The sequence below is a fragment of the Balaenoptera acutorostrata genome, chromosome 17 (assembly GCF_949987535.1).
Source record: "Balaenoptera acutorostrata chromosome 17, mBalAcu1.1, whole genome shotgun sequence".
Taxonomy (NCBI): Eukaryota; Metazoa; Chordata; class Mammalia; order Artiodactyla; family Balaenopteridae; genus Balaenoptera; species Balaenoptera acutorostrata.
In genome coordinates, this window is record NC_080080.1 from 33,778,679 (window position 1) to 33,802,422 (window position 23,744).

At 40.7% G+C, this 23,744-nt stretch overlaps 1 protein-coding gene and 1 long non-coding RNA gene across 3 annotated transcripts in view; one reads left to right on the forward strand and one right to left on the reverse strand.

Moving 5' to 3' along the window:
- The window catches only part of SLC25A32 (solute carrier family 25 member 32), a 56,644-nt gene extending 54,913 nt beyond the window's left edge, over positions 1-1,731 (forward strand). Inside the window, exon 7 of the mRNA XM_007173384.2 lies at positions 496-1,731. Within this exon, the coding sequence (XP_007173446.2) occupies positions 496-631 (136 nt within the window). The 3' untranslated portion in view covers positions 632-1,731. The remainder of the gene's footprint in view (positions 1-495) is intronic.
- On the reverse strand, positions 1,021-13,464 carry LOC130705523 (uncharacterized). Of its 2 annotated transcripts, XR_009005799.1 has the most exons (4): positions 4,861-13,464; positions 4,563-4,637; positions 3,916-4,167; positions 1,021-3,519 (listed from the first exon to the last, which is right to left on the reverse strand). It is a non-coding gene; the product is annotated as an uncharacterized LOC130705523 (long non-coding RNA). The 2 variants fall into 2 exon arrangements; XR_009005798.1 differs by having other exon boundaries at positions 4,563-13,464.
- Positions 13,465-23,744: the final 10,280 nt, after the last annotated feature.

Here is a 23,744-nt window from a genome sequence, read left to right on the forward strand (position 1 = left end):
CAATTTAAAAAAAAGAAAAGAAAAAAAAGGCCCCACATCTGCTACTGGTAGCAGAACTTTTGCAAACACTTGTTTCCATGTATGGAAGAGATGCATGTCTTCAGTGTGGGAATGGTTAAATTGTTATAGGTATACATCCCAACATTTCTTTTTAATTCTAAAAGGCCAGAACAGAGTATTTAAACGTTTAAATTCAGTTCACTTTAGTAAATATACATATTGAGAACGTAAGTGAAAAGTTTCAAGGCTTTATTCCAATTCTAGGCATTAAGAAAATAAAGTTTTATTTTTGTGTGCTATATTTAGTGTTGTCTAGCATTTTTATTAGTTATGAGATGTTTAATGCCTACATTAGATCAGCTAATACTCCTACATGTTCATACATTTAAAGGCATTTGAAAGATGGTTATGATTATATCTTCAGGCTAGCTCTGTAGGAAATTAAGTATATATGTATATATATATATATATATACTTTTTTTTTTCTCTCTAAAGGAAAGAAGGCATCGGTGGATTTTACAAAGGAATTGCCCCCAATTTGATTAGAGTGACTCCAGCCTGCTGTATTACCTTTGTGGTATATGAAAATGTCTCACATTTTTTACTTGGCCTTAGAGAAAAGAAAAAGTAAACTAAAAGAAGATAATTCCAGTGCATCTGCCCAAGGCAGCCATGTGCTCCTTTGTATTTGAGACATGAAACTCAGAAGAATACTGCACAGCAACATGGCTCATAATTAGAAGTCACAGAACGGCTAAGCCTTCACAATGTTTTTCTGCTTTTGCTTTCCCCATACATATGGGACTTGGCTTCCTCTACCTGAAATGGTTGCCAGCAACACAACAGTAAAACTGACACCAAATGGAGAGTTTCACAGATTTTCTCCGTTTCATTGTCCAGGCAGAAGCTGATTTGCAGCATTTGCTGAATGGATTTGAATACTGCTCCTTTTTCTGAACTCGTTTGTCTGTATTGGCTTTAAAATCAGCCTCTGTGCAATAGCAAAAAAATGGCTTCTTAAAAGATGTCATTGCTGTTTCAAGAGTTTGCTGGGAAAGATGTTGCCCAAATCCTGACCATTTTTGAAATGGGAAAGTTTGGTGGGGAAAAAAATCCACTGTAAATGTGCTTTTGTTTTACTTCATTTGGAATGCAGTTATGTACTTCTCTTAATTTGAGAAGTACCTGACATCTGTTGTCATTCCATCACATTTTTTTCCCAGAAGCTCTTTCATAATTTAAAATGTAATCCTGGATCACATTAGTTTTCGGCATAGATACTTAGTGTCTGTTTATAAAATCTGAACTAGGATCCAGCTGTGTCAGCCCTTACTTAGCATATTTGTCTATAAGTCACTTACTGGTGTTGCTAATAGATCACCTTATATAGATACTAGAATGACTGGGGCACATTTGTTGACAAACTGTATGGAAATGAGAAGCTTTAACTTTCTACTTCAGATTTCAGATATATGGGTCCAGATCCCAAATAAGTGACCAATCTACATTGGTTGCTCAAATTCAGGTTTAAATACAAATTACACTAAAGGCCATTATTGATTTTACTTTTGAGTTACAGTAATTTTTCTATAAATATAAAGGCCTGCCCCAAAAGGGTGCCAGAATGATACTAACATTTTTATTTACGTAAACATCTATGAATGCTTTTTGCAGTACCATCTATTTGTTATAAATAAAATACTGTGGCTCTCAAAGCCATATTTAAATGGTTCTTTGAAAAAAGGTCTATTTTTTATATTTTGAAAATGGCTTTATTTTAAAAATAAAGATAAGTACTTAATTGTATTTACTGTATCTCGTTACATGCAGAGGAATGCATTATAAATTAAATGTGATGTATTTTCCTCCTTCTGAATAATACTATTATTCATATGAAATCCTGATAGTAGTTCCTGTATGGAAAGACAAGTTACAGTTGATATTTGGAGTTTTAGAGGTAGTGCCATGATTTGAATGCCTCCTGTGTACCCCTAAATTAATAAGCCATAATTCCTGTCCTCTGAGAGCATACAGGCTTGTGGGATGAATAAGCATTAAATAACTACAGTTCTGGATTAAGAACATGCAAGAAGATCTCTACAAGCCCTGCAAGAGTTCTGAGAAGAGAATTCATTCCACTCGATCAACAGTTACAGCACTCCTTCCTGCGCTGTGCCATGCATGTTACCAAGCATCGAGGATATAGCGGTGAATGAGCTACGAGACATTCCTGCCCTCAGGGAATTTTCATTTTAGTGTGAGTGACAAAACATAAATATGCATAATATAATTTCAAATATTAAATGCTAGAAGTAAAACTGAGTTGTTGGGAATAGTGTCGCTATGCTAGGTAGGACAGTTGGGGTCAGGAAAGGTCTCTGAGGAGGTAATATTTGAAACATTTTGACATGAGTGAGGAAGCAAGCCACGATGAGATGTCGACAAAATCAGTCAACCTAAGAAATGGAAACTGTTATTCAAGCCAAATTTGAATAGTACAACCCAGGAAGAGCATCTCAGAAAGCTCTGAGAAGTGAAGTAAAGGCACAGTTATAGAAGTTTGTTGAGACAGAAGGCTATACATTTAGATGACGTGTTATTGACAGTTTACACAATCCAAGTCTAAGCATCATCGTGGCCCCTTACAAGATCAAGAAGGAATACTATCTTTTAAGGAGTTGTCTTTTTGATGCTAGGAGAGTGTTGCTGTTTATGGTTGAGCAGGTATTTCTGCCAATGGGGAAGGTTTGGCCGATGCATAATGCAGATACACAATGCATAGTAGTGGGGATAGAGGTCACCAAAGGGCAGAGAAAAGTTTAAGTTTTTCTTGTCTTGCCGTAAAATATGAACTTTAATGATCAATGGCGGGGTGGGGGGAAGTGTGAAATAATCTTTCAGTAGAAAGTGTTGTTAGGTGATCAAATATTTGGTCCCTCAAAACCAGAGTGGCTGCTTGCCTGGCCCTTGATGCCAGGTCTTAATGGCCTGATTCTCTCCTTTTGGGGGAGTTGTACTAGCAGGATGTTTGGCAAGGACTAACATTCAATTCTAAGTTGTCCAGTAAGACTTAAGCCAATTTTCCTCATGTGTGGGGTATGTCCTTTATTTTACATAGAACTACAGATGTGATCTATAATTTCAAGTCATTTAGACATTATCTTAGTATGAGTAGGTGACACAGCGTGAAAGGCAGGGAAGTATCAACTTATAAGTTCCACAAACTAAATTGGTAGTAGTAGCAACATCATTAGCAAAGATTTAAGCCAAAATCCTCCTGAACAAAACAATTTTCCTAGTATTTCCCCTAAACTGGGAAGAGGGTTTGTTCAGAGCAGAAATCTGACACTTCATGGGTCATAAGATGAGTAAACAAATATCATGGCTAAATGGTAATGCCATTTGGAAAACTGATAGTAACCAGAGTACTCACATTACAGATTGACAGGGGCTGTTTCCACGGTAGCCATAGGTGACCTTGAGCCCAAGGGAAACCAGTTTTTTATCTTCTTAACCAACCTGGGGAGAGCCAAGGTCATAAACTTGTTCAGTGAATCCAATGGGTCCTGTTAGGAGCTACCCAGTATTCAACATCTAATAAAAAAGGAGTATTATGGCCAGGTTCAGAACATGCGCCATTAATTGGCCAGGTAAGAGGGTATCTCTTAGTGATATTGGTGGCAATGTCAGCTTGCATGGTGCTAGAGTTTCATTTGAAATAAAATTTCTAAGGACCATCCAATTAGAGCTTTGGAGAGGAGAAATCCACCAAGGCAACCTGGGAGTACTGGTAATTGGCCACAAACCCAGCAATTGGATTGATTTTTTTGAAACTTGCATGTGATTGAGCCCAAGAAATACATTTGGTTCATTAGCAAAAGTGTGAGCAATTGTCAAAGTAATCAGTATACAGACCTGCTCTGGCATCTTGGGTCAGCTGTCTACTTCTCATGTAATATTCTCATCCTGATCTGGTAGTGCTGGTCTTAGTCTAAGTCAGGTGTCAGAAATTGGAGTTGCAGTTCATTCAGTTGTAGAGGTCTGATAAGGTCCCTTCCGAAGTGGCCAAAAAGAGTCCTTTATCTGATGTCTTTTCCAGTATTCGTAACCTGGTTGCAGGTCATGATGCATCTTGATCTTCTTCCAAAGTTAGATTACTGTGATAAACTTCAGAAACAGTGTCTTTTTAATGACTAAACAAGGAGTTATCTGGGAAGTGAGTCTTCGCCAGTAAATACAGACATCAATTAACAAAACTAGAATTCTGTATTCACTGAAACAATTTCTCTCTAAAAGTACCCTCATTTCTACCAAATATAGCCAAATTAAGACTTATTTGTTTGCAAAATAAGTCTGGGTAATTGACCACATAGACTTTTAAATTGGCTGTCCTGGAACTTTTCATAAAGAATCTCAGATTGAACTTTAAAAACCTCAGGGCTAGTAAACCCATACCAAAGGTATGTCATAGATTCAAACTGTGATATCTGTAGATTTGGGTGATGGATTTAGGCAAATTCCTCTCTTCTCGAGGTCCCCCAAATACTGTGAGGTTCCTGTACCTTTTAGGAGGTGGCCTTCCTTATATGCCTGATAAAGCTGCTGGGAACCTAAGAGTTTCCAAATTCTGGAGGCATCTGGTAGAGAGAAAAGATAAGGTTTCAGTTCTACTTACAGAGGTATATTTTAAAGGTTTCCTTATATCTGGAAAACAGATTAAAACCCAGTAATATTTCAGACAAAAACCAAAAATTATAACCATAGTCTGTTCACCCACTCCTATGTGACTAGTCCTTGATCTTAATCTTTTGGTAACAGTTACATGAAGCCATCCAGTTTATTAGAATTCTAATTTCTTACCCAGTTCAGCAGTATGATGTGAAAATTATCAGAAATCTGTTCTTGTCAAAAAGTACTTTCTGTGGATCTTCTTGAAGATGAAGCATTTTGCAAAAAGAGTACAATGATAACTGCCTATAAATGTCAAAAGACTTAAAAAAATCAAGGTTAAAGACCTGATTATAATGCAATTGGAAAACTTGGTTACGGCTGTGACACACAACAATTTAAGATAATTACTAAAATCATGACGGATATAATTTACCAGGACCTACCAGAATTTTAAGAGTTCCATATAATTTCTAGAATATGTATGTTGGTAACATTTACCCATAGGATACAATCTAAGAAGTTTTATCACCACTTATTTGACAATGCTTCCCATGTACTTTAACATACCAAATAAGCCTAATTAGTTTAATAGTCCTCTCTCTGAGATGGAGGGAAAACAAATATTTTGAGGTATTCTAGGGACCCTTTGTAAAACTTCAAAATTAGCTAGAGGTCAAATGAGCTTCATTTAGGATTTTATCTTTGGGATGTTTGTCAAAAATATCAAGAAGTTTTACAACACTTGGTCAAATAGAATCACAGGTCACTGTGAAACAATACCCATTCACTTAACTAAAGTGACAATAAAAGATCTCACTGGCAAATACAGATCACTTAAACACAAAGAAACTCACAATCTATTATCAAAAACAGTTCAATATTTTAAGAAAACTTTGTCCTTTTAGAGAACCAAATTCAGGTTTTGTACCACTTTACTTTTAAAATTCACTTTCTTAATTAAGGTCAATCTTATCTAAGCCAATCCTGATCATGTACAAAATCTCAGTGTTCCCTTTCCACAAACATTTGACAACTTTATGTATCCATTTAGAAACAACCAGCTCTAGGACAAAATGACCTTTTTTAACAAAATGCATTTTCATTCCTCTTTTTTTGCTGAAAACACACATCCTACTTTCCTTGCATACTGAAATGTTTCCCATATAATTCTTAACCTTAGAATCTTAATCTCTAGCAAAAACCAAGAAGCAAGTAATTATAAACTGTCATACCAGCATTTCCTGATTGACAATTATGAACGTATTTTATAACCTCTAGAAACATACACCGTCTTATAGAATTTCTTTCCTCAATGTGATACAAGACATGTATCTAATAAACATCTTCAGTTTCTCATAAGACAAAAGTAGGTAAACTTAGGCCTGCCCAGCAATCAATTAATGTTCTAGTATTTTATCCTACTTGTAATGACCCAGATAGTGAAGAAATTCTCGTAGTTTAACTTAGTTTTGTTTCAGGTTACCAAAATCTGGAGATATTATCCTTAAAGTAGACATTCCCAAAACAGTTATTCCTAAAGAGTTTACCTAAAGCTCTTATCTCATTTACCTCTATTTTATTTACTTAAAAGTTTTCATACCATTATTTTTCTTGCTGACAAACTTTTAACAGTAATAAGGTCTTACTTGATTTCTAGTAAACCTAGGTACAGTAAAAGTATTATATTTAATATTGATGACTCAGACCGGAAAGGGGCAGGGCACAACCTTTAAAAGAATGACGTAGCCCAAGGACGCATCATAAACTGGTTAGAACCAACTAGGTCCAAGATGGCAGACAAGTCGACTTGAGCCTCAGTATACACTCATTGTAACACATCAGCACGCTAAATGACACATCCGCAGGTGCCATGACAGTTCCAAGGCCAACCATAAAAGGTCAAAAAAGTGGGCAGTGGCCCAATTCGTGGAAGTCCCCACCCCTTCCCCAAAATAGCTGGAATACTCCTCCCATTCATTAGCCTATGAAATTACCCACCCCTATAAAAACTGACAGCCCTATACCCTGGGGCCTCTCACCTTCCAAGAATGCCCACACTGTCTGTGGAGTGTGTGTCTCCCATTGCCTCTTGCCTTCTGAGATGGCCCACACTGTGTCTATGGAGTGTGTACCTCCCTGAATAAACCTTTCACTTTACCATGGCTCGCTCTTGAATTCTTTCCTGCGCGAAGCCAAGAACCGACACTTGGTGGCCGTTCCAGGCACTCGCCCGAGACCTGGGACATGACCATCCTTTCGTGCCCCACTCTTTCCTGCAACATCTTTTCCAAAGACGTGTCCATATTAATCAAACCAACAAGCTTAGGCTAACTTTAATACCAGATATTAATTCAATACTGAATATTTTCCAGATCACATGAAGTTCATTCTGGCCAGTTTCTTTTATATTTCCAAGTATTTTTGTAAACACTTAATTTCCTTTAAGCCAATTAAGTAGAGCTCTTTTACAAATTAATTTTGGCAATACCACACATCTGCAACACACATCTACAACACACATATAGCTACATACAAACACACACAGAGACCTCAGTTCCCATTCCAAAATTTCAGTCATGAATCAGGTACAACAATATAAAATCGATGAGTTACAAAAGAGGTTGGATTCACATTGGGTTTCTGGCAGATGGAACAAATCAAAGTCACCTGTCTATGGCTAAACACTTTTTACTAATATTTATGGAAAAGACACTTAAGATTTCTATTTGTCCTTGACAAGTTCCAAATTACCTACCCCCTTTCCTGGAATTTGCATTTTAAAAACAGCACAGATAAGCGTTCCTGGAAAAGACAGGTAAAACATTTGCATCTCAAAGGCATAGGAGGAGAAAGGCAAGTTCCTCCTAGGATGACTTTGTTCCCATAAGGCCAGAAAACAATTTTTTTCCCTCAATACTTACAAGCCTCTTATGATAAGTAGGGGAGGTTTGGGGAGTGGTAAAAGGATTGGTAGGCTTTGGATTATTTCTGGATCCACACCTCTGGTCCTGTAAAGACTAGACTTGTAAAATAAGGACAGTTTTTTTTCCTCAAAGAATTGGGTGGCCACCTCAATGATATCAAAGGACTGACACACCCATTCATCTATGTTAGAATATTTTACTTTCCCTCATTTAGCTTAGGGGAGAAGTGCCCCTCCCCCGAAAACAAGTCCTATCAGGCTCCAAATATCAGTTATGGTCAGTTTAGTCAGATTGGTGGCCTCCCATTTTGGGAATCCACTTACAAACACTTTTGAGGATCCTCCCTGGGTTTAACTATGACCCTCAGTTTGGCCTTTGACATGAAGAGGCTTGCCTACAGCCTCATGTGGTCCCATTTCTAAAGGTAACCATTTAGTAGTGTCTTCAGAGTAGAAAGGCAATTCAGAAGATTACTAGAATGAGTACTCAAAGAAGGATAGAGGGAAACAGTAGTTAAAGTTTTAGGTACCTTTTATATCATTACTTTCATTAGCCTTCAACAAATCTTTCAATGAGGCTATTTTGGAATTTTGAAATCTTTTGGGGCATCTACATACCAGTTAAAATAGGTACAAATAGCTTAAGATAGATAAGAGCTCTCTAAAATTTTAACAACTTGGATGTTTCTCCAAAGGATCCATGGAGCTAGCCCTACAAATATTTTCCCCTGCTAATCTAATTTTAGAAAAATATTACCACTGTTGTTTCCAGTAAACCTTGCAGGCACAGATCCAAAAGACTGCCGGCTTTAACTTCACACTCAAAATCATTTTGGAGTGTCAAAAGGACCCCAATTTGGCCATTTCAGGGCCCGATTTCCTTTAGTTCCCAACTGAGTACTTGCAAGCATATGTAAACCCAGCTGGTATTCCCACAGGTGGCTGTTTGCACGGGCACAATTTCCCAGTATTAATTTCGTAGCCTAATTCAGATATGACATATGATCTGAACAACTTTCTGAGGACAGTGTGGTGGATCACATGTGTGCTGCTTCTGAGTCTAGCTCCCCAAGGAGTTATCCTTGGATGGGTTCGACTTCTTTTATGTGGCTTCGTTTCTCCCTATGATGGCCTAAAACCGTCATGGGTGGTTGGGGGGCTAGGTTATCAGCCTCTGTTATGCCCTGTGGTTGAGCAGTACTTACTTTATGTACTTTATGGTCATAGTGGGGTTCCCCTATATGACTGCCTTGTGGCCAGAAGGAGCAATATGTCCCTTTATTCTTCCAAGGTGAATAATTCAGTCTCTCATTTCAGTAGTAGAAGTTTTGTTCGGACCATGTATCAACTCATTCTTTAAAATTTAAGCCAAATTTAACAAAAACCCAGCCACCTATGCTTCCCTGGACCTCTTGCCCAGACCCTGTAAGCCCTGCCTAGGAAATGCACCGGTGCCCCTTAAGATTCCAAGTCTTAAGTGAAAACCAGCCCAAATAAAATTTTGAGGATCCATCATCACCTAAAAAATGAGATACGAATATCAGAAGAACTCATCAAAACACCTGAGGAGTACCGAGAAACCAGTGGGGCCCAATGGGCCCATGCTGGTACCCAGTGCTGGTTCTGGGTAGACTCCATGTGTCCTCTGTCAGGTGTCTGATATCCTGCCGACTATGCCAAGTATATGTCGACAAAAATTAAATCAGTCAATCTTTTAAGGAAGAAATGGAAAATTTTATTCAAGCCAAGTTTGAGGATTATAACCCAGGAAGAGCATCTCAGAAAGCTCTGAGTACTGTTCCACCCATTTGTTAAGTCAAGGCACAGTTACGTTAAGTTTTTTGCGACAGAGGGCTGTACATTAAGTGATGCATTATTGACAGTTTACACAATCCAGATCTAAGCATCATCATGGCCCCTTACAAGATCAAGAAGGAATACTATCTTTGAAGGAGTTGTCTTGTTGATGCTAGGAGAATGATGTCTTTATGGTTGAGCAGGTATTTCTGCCGATGCGGGACTTTTGGCTGATGCATGATGCAGATACACGATGCACAGTAGCAGGGAGACAGGAGGCCAAAGACAAAATTTTTATATGTAAGTTTTTCTTGTCTAACTATAAAATATGAATTTAATTTCACAAACACTTTCTAGGCAGAATAAGGAGTACAAAGGCCCTGAGGCGGGAATTAATTTGGCCAGAAAGGAGGTTGGAGAAGTAGTCATTACACTGGTGGGGAAGAGCGCAGCCTGGGAGCCAGACTGTCTGGCTTCAAACTTCAGCTTTCCCATTTTCTGTTTGACCTTAGGCAAATCACTTTACCCTTCTCTGTCTCAAGTTTCGTCATCTGTAAAATCAGTTCCTCTGGAGCCATGCCTGAGATGGGAATTCTTGGGCAAGTATTTATTGAGGGAGTGCCCTTAGAAGAAATCTATAAGGGAGTAAAGAAAACAGCATTTGGCAGGGGAAAAAGAGTTTTCAGAAGTTCAGCCTCAGCCTGACCCAGCAGGGCACTCTGCAGTATGGATGGACCACAGAGGTTGTCCTGCCCAGAGTTGAGGGGCTAGGCTATTATGTTCCCATATCAGGCAGTCCTTGACTACCTGTGGTGTGGGAAGGAGGAGTTGGAGGGCTGGCTGGGTGCCTCTCCTCAGTCAAGGGCAATCCTCCAGGTAAGATGGAGGTGTGATCTATTAGCCAACACCTGCAGCAGCTGGGCTGTGGGTGCACCAGTCCTGTAAAAGGGATCTGGGTGGGTGGTCAACAGTATCTACTGCAAGTGAGGATATTAAAAGTATGTAGCTCGGGAGGCCTTCAAGATGGCAGAAGAGTAAGACGTAGAGATCACCTTCCTCCCCACAAATACATCAAAAATACACCTACATGTGGAACAACTCCTACAACACCTACTGAACGCTGGCAGAAGACCTCAGACTTCTCAAAAGGGAAGAAAATCCCCAGGTACCCAGGTAGAGCAAAAGAAAAAAGAAAAAGAAAAAGAGACAAAGGAATAGGGATGGGTCCTGCACCTCTGGGAGGGAACTGTGAAGGAGGAAAAGTTACCACACACTAGGAAGCCCCCTCACTGGTGGGGATGGGGGGGGTGGGGAGCTTCAGAGCCACAGAGGAGAGCTCAGCAACAGGGGTGCAGAGGGCAGAGTGGAGAGATTCCCACACAGAGGATTGGTGCCAACCAGCACTCACCAGCCTGAGACACTTGTCTGCTCACCTGCTGGGGTGGGTGGGGGCTGGGAGCTGAGGCTCGGGCTTCAGAGGTCAGACCCCAGGGAGAGGACTGAGGTTGGCTATGTGAAGACAGCCTGAAGGGAGCTAGTATGGAAACACAAATGACCCCGATTAGCTAAAGCAATCTTGAGAAAGAAAAACGGAGCTGGAGGAATCAGGCGTCCTGACTTCAGACTATACTACAAAACTACAGTAATCAAGACAGTATGGTACTGGCACAAAAACACAAATATAGATCAATGGTACAGGATAGAAAGCCCAGAGATAAACCCACGCACCTATGGTCACCTTATCTTTGACAAAGGAGACAAGAATATACAATGGACAAAAGACAGCCTCTTCAATAAGTGGTGTTGGGAAAACTGGACAGCTGCATGTTAAAGAATTAAATTAGAACACTTCCTAACACCATACACAAAAATAAACTCAAAATGGATTAAAGACCTAAATTTAAGGCCAGACACTATAGAACTCTTAGAGGAAAACATAGGCAGAGCACTCTATGACATAAATCACAGCAAGATCCTTTTTGACCCACCTCCTAGAGAAATGGAAATAAAAACAAAAATAAACAAATGGGACCTAATGAAAAGCTTTTGCACAGCAAAGGAAACCATAAACAAGATGAAAAGACAACCCTTAGAATGGGAGAAAATATTTGCCAATGAAGCAATTGACAAAGGATTAATCTCCAAAATATATAAGCAGCTCATGCAGCTCAAGATCAAAAAACAAACAACCCAATCCAAAAATGGGTGGAAGACCTAAATAGACATTTCACCAAAGAAGACATACAGATGGTCAGCAAACACATGAAAGAATGCTCAACATCACTAATCACTAGAGAAATGCAATTGAAACCACAATGAGGTATCACCTCACACCGGTCAGAATGGCCATCATCAAAAAATCTACAAACAGTAAATGTTGGACAGGGTGTGGAGAAAAGGGAACCCTCTTGCACTGTTGGTGGGAATGTAAATTGATACAGCCACTATGGAGAACAGTATGGAGGTTCCTTAAAAAACTAAAAATAGAACTATCATTTGACCCAGCAATCCCACTACTGGGCATATACCCTGAGAAAACCATAATTCAAAAAGAGACATGTATCACAATGTTCACTGCAGCACTATTTACAATAGCCAGGACATGGAAGCAACCTAAGTGTCCATCGACAGATGAATGGATAAAGAAGATGTGGCACATATATACAATGGAATATTACTCGCCATAAAAGGAAATGAAATTGAGTTATTTGTAGTGAGGTGGATGGACCTAGAGTCTGTCATACAGAGTGAAGTAAGTCAGAAAGAGAAAAACAAATACCATATGCTAACACATATATATGGAATCTTAAAAAAAAAAAAATGGTTCTGATGAACCTAGGGGCAGGACAGGAGTAAAGATGCAGACCCAGAGAATGGACTTGAGGACACAGGGAGGGGGAAGGGTAAGCTGGGACGAAGTGAGAGAGTGGCATGGACATATATACACTACCAAATGTAAAATAGATAGCTAGTGGGAAGCAGCTGCATAGCACAGGGAGATCAGCTCAGTGCTTTGTGACCACCTAGAGGGGTGGGATAGGGAGGGGAGGGAGGGGATATTGGGATATATGTATACATATAGCTGATTCACTTTGTTATACAGCAGAAACTAAAGCAACATTGTAAAGCAATTTTACTCCAATAAAGATGTAAAATTTTTAAACTGTATGTAGCTCATAGGATTAAATGGATTAATTCAAGTAAAGTTCTTAGCACAGTTCCTGGGCCAATAGACATTAGCAGGAGCCAGATCTTATAGGCCATGATGAGGGGTTAAGATTGTATGAGACAGTTCTAGTGGTAGTATGGAGAAACAAGTAGAAGACAGGCAAGAAGCAGGGATACTAGCTAGAGAGCTTTTGCAAATATTCGGTCAAGAGGGCTTCCCTGGTGGCGCAGTGGTTGAGAATCTGCCTGCCAATGCAGGGGACACGGGTTCGAGCCCTGGTCTGGGAAGATCCCACATGCCGCGGAGCAACTAGGCCCGTGAGCCACAACTACTGAACCTGCGCGTCTGGAGCCTGTGCTCCGCAACAAGAGAGGCCGCGATAGTGAGAGGCCCACGCACCGCGATGAAGAGTGGCCCCCGCTTGCCGCAACTAGAGAAAGCCTTTGCACAGAAACGAAGACCCAACACAGCTAAAAATAAATAAATAATAAAAATAATAAAAATAAAGGAATTCCTTTAAAAAAAATATTCGGTCAAGAGCTGGTGATAGAGCATGGACCTGGTTAACGGAGTTGGAGGTAGTTCAAGTTTGGAGGAAAAAAGAGCAGGGTTCATGGAGGGAAAATATTTAAGCTGAGCCTTGAAGGAAGATATTTCCAAGGGAACCTTGGAAAAAAGCACAGATGACATGTCTTGAGCAGTGAATAGTCAATGTAGTAATGGAACAAGAAATGGAAGAGGGGGCTTCCCTGGTGGCGCAGTGGTTGAGAATCTGCCTGCTAATGCAGGGGACACGGGTTCGAGCCCTGGTCTGGGAAGATCCCACATGCCACGGAGCAGCTAGGCCCGTGAGCCACAACTACTGAGCCTGCGCGTCTGGAGCCTGTGCCCCGCAAAAGGAGGGGCCGCGATAGTGAAAGGCCCGCGCACCGCGATGAAGAGTGGCCCCCGCTTGCCGCAACTAGAGAAAGCCCTCGCACGAACCGAAGACCCAACACAGCCAAAAATAAAAAAAAAAAAAAAAAAAAGAAATGGAAGAGGAAGTTGAAAGATTGATACCAGAAAGATGAGGACTTTCAGAGCCTTACTAAACCTGTTTATTTGATGCATAAAAGAGCAGTGAGAGAAATTAATAGAACAGAAAGACATGGCTACGTCTTAGGAGTGACAGAGGAAGACCAATCAGATAAGAGGATCAAAGAAAAAGGGGTTATCAACCATGTAAATATTTTGGTAGGATGAAGATTAATGCCACTGATAACTTGAGGCAGATTCAAATTGTAGCAGCTGAAGACAGATTGCAAGCAACTAAGCAGGTGGGGAAAACTGCAAGTCTTCATTTCACTACAGGCTCTTTCCTGGATTTCAGCAGATAAAGGTAAAGAAAGAACTTTAGCATGAAAAAGGTACTAGGAGTCTAGGAGGGAGTGGAAGTGGCAGAGGCTGACAAAGGGAAAACCGGAACATGATTGTAGGAGGATGCTTGAAGATTAAGATGCAGGGCAAGAGAAAAAGAAAAAAAAAAGCTGCTGGAGCTCTGTACCAGAGAATGAACATAAGGTACAGTGTGATCCAAGACAACGATGGGAACCATGCTTTGCGAAAAGAAGGCTATCAAGCTTCAATATGTGTTTTTGCCATGGCAATTTTAGAGACTCTTGTTTTTATATAAACACCACACTAAAGAAGGAATATCACAAGTGACTTCATGAGTCATCAGAATGAGAATTTGCTCTTGAATGTGAACACTTTACTGAATATAAAATCCTCTAGATAAAGTTTCACTTTTGTAGCAAGGTCTCTTTGATTATAAGATTACTTATAGAAATTAAATCATTTCACATTATTTTACCTTTTTATTTTCTGAAAAGGTGTTAGGTAACATGCAGAAAATATGTGAATTTTGAGGTTACCTAAAGTCTTAAATTTCTTTGAGTAAATAGGAAATAGACTCTGGAAGTACCTATAATGAATACCTGTTATATGGCTGCCCAGTATCTATTTTTCTTCCTTCTTGGAGTAGCCTGAATTTCTTTTCAGTACCTACCCCTTCCCTCCATTCTCACCTTTGTGATTTAGATGGAAAATGGGCCTCACCTGCCCCAGAGAAAGGCCCTGATTCATAGAGCCAATCTGAACGTGCCATCTCTGAATGTTTGGCAATTGGCACGATTACCTAAGTTGGTCCAATCAGTGACTCTTAGACACTTTTGCTGAATATATGATATAGATTCTCTTTGTTTCACAAAAAGGATTCATGTAATTCTTAGAGTTCCTCAAAGTCAGTTTAGGATTATGAACTGGAGCCGGGGGGGGGGGGGGAGCGGGGGGGGCAGGGGGGGAGGGAGTTTGTCCAAAAACAATCAACACCAGGGAGGTGACAGTTAAAAATGGAAAAAAACTAGGTTCTAAGTCACATTATGTGAGCTTCTAGTCTCACTCCTAGCAACATGTATCTCTGTAGTTTCAAAGGAAGTTAATTGGTTCACTCTATGTAAGCCATTCTCAGTTGGGTTTTTCTATTACTTGCGGTACTTGAAAGCTTCCTAGGTGACAGAATATGTGATCTAGACCCTAAAGTCTATGTGTCACTTTTCCATCAGCTGTCAGGACGTTGGTGAACTCGTCTATGGAAATAGATGTCATTTTTATGAAAAGTGAGCATTTTGGGACCCTTATGTACGTTGTATAGGTTCTTTAAAACGTTTAGTTTTACAGAGAAACTTTTTTTTTTATAATAAAGATATTCAACTCACCATGAAAAGCATAAGAGATTGACCAGTCAACTTAGAAAAATAACTAAAATCTGCTTATAGTTGAAGGCCCAACTACACAAAAGTTGGATTTGAAGGTTGTCCCTTATATATTTTCTGACAGCAAATATTGCAGGATTGTTTGTTTATATTAATGTAAGTTTCAATATATGTTAATTATGAATAGAACAAGCCTAGAAAGTGATAAAACCAATTCACACTCAACTTGTCAAAGGAAATAGCAATAAGCTTCTTCCCTTAAGTGAAGCATGTTAACCTCTTCCCCACCCAGGTTCTAAAGTAATTCATAAGTAGACAAGAGGTATGTGGAACATGATGTATTATCTTTATTACTAATAACCCTCATTCTCTAATTTCAGCCTTATATCTGTGTAAAAGAGGGCTTCCTTACACCGAGCCCCATAATGATACAGACATACGCATCCAGCCACAGACAGCACTGGACCCAGACTATTTCCACCTGCCCTTGTAAGACTTATGGAGAATTGGAGTCCAATGCATGCTTTCTGTGAGCAGCTTATTCCCAAAGAGAGGGGAGAAGGTGCTACTCATGCTCACTTCTTTGTCCCAAACTCAAGCAAGTCATCACACCTCTACCAATCTAGGTCCAACCAGGAGACAGAACACGGTAAATTTAACCAGAATTGTTAAGCTATAATAGAGTGAAATAAATACAATTGCCCCTCTGTATCCATGGGTCCTGCACCCCGGATTCAACCAACTGTAAACTGAATTGCAGTAGATTGAATCCTCGGATGCAGAATCCTCCAATGCGGAGCCCCGGGGTACTGAGGGCAGACTGTACTACTCCATTTTATATAAGAGACTTCAGCAATCGCAGGGGACTGGGTGGGGGGGAGCCTTAGAACCAATTCCTTGCTCATGCCGAGGGATGACTGCGTGTTGAGAACTCTTAACAGTACCCTAGGGCAGAGGGAGAGTACCCAAGGAAAGGCAAGCTTGGAAGAGGATCCCCCTCTGTCATTCATACCTCTGATAGAATAAAATTTAAAGGCAGGACAAAAAAAATTAAACATAAAATTCTGTTTGGGCCTTCTCCCTCCCTAATGTCCAGTGTGCATCTGCATTACACGTTAAGCAGAACTCCTCAAAGGTGGGAGTGCCTGCTCAACCTTTTTTTCTTTCTTCTGACGCTAGCAATGTAACTTCTTAAAGGAATAGTGTTCTTTCCCAGCTCTGCAGGGGGTCACCGTGACTCCCTGCTCGCTTTGTATGTGCTTACCTGGACTATGTATCTTTGGTGAACTTTGTATAAAATATCAGCATGTCATTTTGATGTATGATTCTTTGTCTCAAAAACATATAAGTCTATGCCTTCAACTTCTAACAGGTGGAAGAGGTCTCAGTGCTTTCTGAGAATCTGCTTCCCGGGTTATAATACTCAGTTTGGCTCCAACAGAATTCCCTTTTTCTTAACTTGATAGTTAATTGAATTTTGGAGAAGGTACGGTTGCAGACGACCACTGGCCAGTGAGAATGTTTGCTGGGTTGCCTGTGCCAGAACTGGTTTAGTGTCATCTGATAAACAGGAAACAATCACCTAGGACACAGGCAAGCCAAGGCATGTAAGCAGGTTGCTGAGGAAGCTGGGATGTTTCTGCAGGTGCCAAGCCAGAGCGGACATTGTCCACCTTGGAAAGGTCTCAGGAACAGCCCTGCAGGGGGCAGGAAAGTCGGGTCATGCTTGGGAGTGTGCGTGGTGAGGGCTGTGGGTTGCTACAGCATGAAGCCAGAAGCACGCGGTGTGCCTCTTAAGACCGCAGCAAGGTGATCACCAAGCCTCCTGGGCTGGGGCTACAAGGCAGTCAAAGGACTGAGCACTCTGGGTGTGCAACTGGAGAATGAATTTGGAGCTGGGAAGCAATAAGTTCATAACCAGCTCAGTCGACCCCTTTGACTTCTCAGCTTTCATATGCACATTCTACACACATTTCAATGCCTGCCCAACAAAGAAACTACATTTTAGCAAGAAACAGCTAACTCTCTGATAAGTGAAGTTCTTGCCCTTCCCCCAAGTAAAACACAAAGCCTCAATGGTCATTGAATCCATTGCTGCCTATATTAATTAGGCCTCAATTTCAGTCTTAGGTCCCACTAAAGACTACATTGTAAAGTTGACCTCCACCTAGTGTTATATAAAATTAAAATGGGAAGAAGTTAGAATAAACACATACATATAACAGAAAATATGCAAAGCTACCAGTCCTGGTTTCTGTAGTTATTCATGAGGTCAGAGTTGACGTCTATAGCTTCCACCTTCACCCACTTATTCCCTATTTTCCTTGCCCACAGCCAGAACCCACAGCTCCAGATTCTTTTCTGGTAGAATGATTCAATCCTTCCCTTCTGAATGGTCTGAATCCTCAATTGTCCTGCCTTTTTCCAGTTCCTGTAGCTTTCCATTGATCTTTACTGTTGGCATGGAAGTATTGAAAGGAACCTCAGAAAATCTCCTGGGTTCCAGAAAAAATCCTCCTTGCTTCCATTATAAAGGCAACCAATTTCCTGCGGTAACTGAGATCATAACACCAGTAGATTAACCTTTTTCACCTGTTGGTTCAGTGGTATAAGGAATGTAAGATGGCCAGGGGGCAGTCTGTGGTAGGCAGAATTCTAAGATGGATCCCACAATTCCTGCCCCCTGGGGTAAACACCAGTGTAATTTCCTTTGATCATTGTAGGGACCTGTAAATACAATTGGATATCACCTTCATGATTATACAACAATATGGCAAAAGGAATTTTGCAGATGTAATTAGGGTCCCTAATCAGTTGACTATAATTCAAAGGGAGATTATCCTGGTTGGGTCCAACCTACCTAATCAGCCAAGTCTTTTAAAAGCAAAAGTTCTTTTCTCCAGGATAGATCACATGCTAAGCCACAAGACAAGTCACAGTAAATTGAAGATTAAAATCGTATGTTAGGCTGCACCCCACAGGCCTGCAAGCCTTGTAGTTGCCAGCCTCAAGACTGAAGAAAGAGCCTAGAGACAGCAACAGAGACATCAGTGACTTATTGGACAAGGGATCTTACACACCTGAAGCAAGGTCCTGGAGCAACACCTCACTGTGCGTGGCAGACAGCAAGCAGGACATGGCAGCAGACTTTGCTACTCGGGGAAGAAGGAGGCTACCATTTATAGGGGGAATTAACGTCAGGTTGGCTCATAAATCACCAGGGAAACCAGCAGCTGGGGCAGGGAGCAAGCACATAGGCAGTTACTAATTAAGCCCTATAATTAAGAAGATTGGATAGTCATGTGAGTGAAGCAGGTACTGGCTGAACAGGGGATATACAGAGCAAGAGGACAGTCATCCTGAATGGCCTAGTCAAACACTCCACCCTTACATACCCTGTACAACCTCTATAATCTTGGCCCATACTTCTGCTATATCCCTGAGGACAGGTAGGTAGAAGTGCAACTGCAACCAAATACCACAAATGCAATACAGACAGTCCAACAGTTGGGCAAGCTTTGGAACCAGGTGCTTATCAAGTCAATTTTTCATGGACTCTCAGAGGTTGACAATGGCATTTTGCTGTAGAGCCAGCAATCAAACTCATTTCTCAGTGAGGCCACCATTGTCACCCAGTCCACAAACAGATTCCCTTCACTCAGAGTAGGACAAGATGCAAGATGTCTAACAGGCACAATATAGGGAAGATCATGACTGTTAAGCAAAATACAAGCAGTAACATAATTCTGAGGTAATGCCACCCCTGCCTAAGCGTTTTGTCCTGGCCTGCAATACCATACCACCTGCCCACCCTCAGTCTCCATAGCCAGTGCCGAATACTGGAGAGGTGGTGTAACAGTGCACAGGGTTAGTATAATGGTGCCTTTCTACAGTAGAGGCCTGGATTAATTACCTTAGTAATCTGAGGTGGGGCTGGGTAGAAGACAGGTGAAATCTGTAAATCTGTAAACCTTTCTGATCCTATTCCCCAATGGGACAGCAAACCCAAACCACTGAGGACTTACCTGCCAGTCCTAAGGGCTATTTATAATATGTTCCCCTGGGGGTAGATCCTGTGAAGGGCAAAAATGAGTTGCTGTCCTGACCTGTAGTTGGCAACAGTCCTTCGGTGGTCAACAGTTGAACTCGAACGGTGTTGACTAGTTACCTCCGGGTTAACACGGCATCGGCATTGGGATAATTGCTCCTGGGATGTGTCCACATGTTAAGAGTGAGTTTCCCATCTCAATTGTTGTTTAAGTAGTCTCTTCATAGCCCGGTAGCAGTGGGGTTGTAAGGCAGGTGGAAATGCTCGTGTATGTCCTTTGCATCGGCCCATTCCTGAACTTCATGGCCAATAAAGTAGATTCCTTGGTCACTATCGACGTCCACGGGGATCCTATATGTTGCATACAAATGAATAGTGGTTTTTTGCATGCTCAAAGAATCGGGTAGTTTTTTTGTAATGTCTTCCACCTGTTGTAATGTATCGTAGACTGCATATAGCTGTTGTTCCATCACACTCTATCATTGCTCTGCCCCCTTCCATAGTTGGGACCAGAAGCCCAAGGGCACTCTTATTATTTTGCTGTTGCCACAGACCTCAACCAAACACTCCCGGGTAACGGGCCATGTTCAATTCACAAGTCTGTCTCTGAATTCATATCCCTAAAGCCTGTGTCTGTAATTGTTTAGGGGTGGTAGGTCAGGGGTATGCTTGTATTTTGTAGATAATCCAGGTCCTTGAGTTTTGTCTCTATTCACCAGCCACCCCCGTGCAGTCAGATGAATGAGGAGCACTGGGCTGCTACTTTTAAACTGGAAAAAGACTGAGGTTAACAGGATATCATCAACATAATGGAAGAAAAAGACACCTCTCATGGTACACAGCTACCACAAGGCCCCACATGCTAGTAGACGGCCTCCTCGCAATCACCTCCACAACTTTCTGTTTCCCATCCTTATGTCCTGACATCTCAGCTCCCAGGAGTTTTCTCACCCAGAGACAGCAACAGAGACATCAAGGATTTATTGGAGAAGAGAAACTTACACATGAAGCAAGGTCCTGGAGCAACACCTCGCTGTGCGTGGCAGACAGCAGGCAGGACGTGGAAGCAACCCCCACCACTCCTGGGAGAAGGCGGCTTCCATTTATAGGGTGAATTGATGCCAGATTAGCTCATCAATTACCAGGGAAACCAGCAGCTGGGGCAGGGGGCAAGTAGGTAGGCAGTTACTAATTAAGCCCTATAATTAAGAGGATTAGAGAGTCATGTGAGTAAAGCAGGGACTGGTTGATCAGGCGAGGTACAGGGAGCAAGAGAACAGCCATCTTGAGGGCCTGACCATACATCATAGCAAGCATCTTTTCTGACCACAGTGCTGTGAGACTAGAAATCAACTACAAGGAAAAAACTACCCAAAACACAGACACGTGGAAGCTAAACAATATGCTACTAAACAACCAATCAGTCATTGAAGACATCAAAGAGGAAATAAGAAAATACCTGGAGACAAATGAAAATGAAAACACAATCCAAAATCTATGGAATGCAGCAAAAGCTGTTCTAAGAGAGAATTTTATAGTGATACAAGTCTACCTCAGAAAGCAAGAAAAATATCAACCCAACAATCTAACCTTACATCTAAAGGAACAACGAACAATACCCAAAGTTAGTAAAGGAAAGATATAAAGATCAGAGCAGAAATAAATGAAATAGTGACTAAAAAAAAAAAAAAATAGAAAAGATCAATGAAATTAAGACCTGGTTCTTTGAAAAGATAAACAAAATTGATAAACCTTTAGCCAGACTCATCAAGAAAAAAAGAGAAGGCCCCCAAAAATAAAATCATAAACAAAAAGGGGCAGTTACAACAAACACCACAGAAGTACAAAGGATCATAAGAGATTACAACGAACAACTATATGTCAATAAAGTGGACAAACTAGAAGAAGAGGACAAATTCCAATAAAGGTACAATCTCCTGACTGAATCAGGAAGAAGTAGAAAATATGAACAGATTGAATGACCAGGAATGAAATCGAGTCTGTAATAAAAAATCTCCCAACAAACAAAAAATCCCAGACCAGATGGCTTCACAGGTGAATTCTACCAAACATTTAAAGAAGAGTTAACATCTATCCATCTCAAACTAGTTCCAAAAATTGCAGAGGAAGGAACTCTTCCGAACTTATTCTACGAGGCCAGCATCACCCTGATACCAAAACTAGACAAAGAGAACACAAGAAAACAAAATTGCAGGCCAATATCACTGATGAACACAGATGCAAAAATCCTCAACAAAATATTAGCAAACTGAATTCAACAACACATTAACAGGATCATACACCATGATCAAGTGGGATTTAGTCCAGGGATGAAAGAGGTTCAATATCTACCAACCAATCAGTGACACACCACATTAACAAACTGAAGAATAGAAATCATATGATCAGCTCAACAGATGAAGAAAAATCTTTTGACAAAATTCAACATCTATTCATGAAAAAAAAAAGGCCACCTACTGAATGAGAGAAGATATTTACAGAGACAAATATTGTTTGGTTTCACTTATATGTGGAATCTAAAAAACAAAACAAATGAACAAGCACAGCAAAACAGAAACAGAGTCGTAGATTCAGAAAACAAACAGCTGGTTGCCAAGCAGACTTATCATGGCGATTATTTTGAAATGTATAGAAATATCAAATCACTATATTGTACAAAAGGAACTAACATAGTGTTGTAGGTCAATTAGGTTTCAAAAAGAAACAGACAAACTTATGGAAAAAGAGATCAGATTTGTGGTTACTAGACGTGGGGATTGAGGGGAGGGGGAAGGGGATGAAAGTAGTCAAAAGGTACAAACTTCCAGTTATAGAAATAAGTACTAGGGATGTAATGTACATGATAAATGTAATTAACACTGCTGTATGTTATCTGTGAAGGCTGTTAAGAAAGTAAATTCTAAGTTCTCATCAGTAGGAAAAAAAATTTTTTTTCTATTTCTTTTATTTTGTATCTATATGAGATGATGGAGGTTCACTAAACTTATTGTGATAATCATCTCAAGATGTACTTAAGCCAAATCATTATGCCGTGCATAATTATGCGTTATATCTCGAGGAAACTGGAAGGAAAAAAGAAGTTTCATAATATCCCATGCTGGCTAGGGTAGGGAGAACAGAAATTCTCCAACACTATGGGCAGGAGTGAAAATTGTCATATTTGAGGGTAAGTCAGTAATATATCAAAATTTGAAACGTGCTTCCTCTTGGACCCAGGGATAATTTGCCCTACAGGCACACTTGCAGAAATGCCCCAGGACATACTCTGTGTGTGCAAGGAAATTTCATTGCAGCATTGTTTGGAACAGTGGGAATAGAAAGCGATGTTAACAATCAGTCACTAGGGTCTAACTAAATAAATGATGATCTATTTTATTACTATAATGGAATGCTGTGTAGCTGTTTATGAGGATGAGGTAAACATACATTCGTCTACATGAAAAGACATTCTTGGGACTTCCCTGGTGATCCAGTGGTTAAGATTCTGTGCTTCCACTGCAGGGGGGAACGGGTTCGATCCCTGGTCGGGGAACTAAGATCCTGCATGCCGCACTAGCGGCCAAAAAAAAAAAAAAAACCAAAAAAATCCCACCAAAACAACAACTACAACAAAAAAGATGTTCTTAATGTTAAATGAAAGATAAAAACATGTTTCAGAACAATAAAAAAGCAGAAGAGTTCTCTTGCTAGTCTGGAAGCAAAACAGCCGTGTTGAGATAGGAGGGGCCGCATGGCAAAGCCCTGAGAACGACCTCCAGGTGCTGAGCGCCATCCCCCGCTGACAGCAAGAGAACAGGGACGTTAATCACGCAGCTGCAAGGCAGTGAGTTCTGCTAACAACCACATGACCTGTGCAGAGGACCCTGAGCCCCAGATGAGATTGCAGCCTCAGCCAACACTTCGATTTCAGCACGGTGACACCCTGAGCAGAGGACTCAGCTAACCTGTGCCTAGATCCTTGACCCACAGAAACCATGGGATAAAGACATTTCTGTTATTTTAAATACATAGTCTCATCTTCCAATTCAGTGGAAACATTGTTGTATCCCCTGGCAGAAGCATTCCCTTGTTGGATACTTAGATTCCAAACCAGCAGAGCTCAAAGTTGTCAGGACAGGAAGCAAAAATCTGCAAATGGGTTATAAGATGTAATAGTGAGAGAAGCCACTTCCACTTCTGCCACTTGTATTCTGGCTATAGGAGTGAGAACACCATGTAATGCTTTCTGATCCAAAGCATATACTGCACCTGTAAGACAGAACCCCATTCTTTCAGGATGTTGTCTACCAACTGGTACCATCAATGAGTCCTCAGTAAGCCATTTCCCCTTTCATTTAGGCCAGTCACTTCCAGGTGATGGGG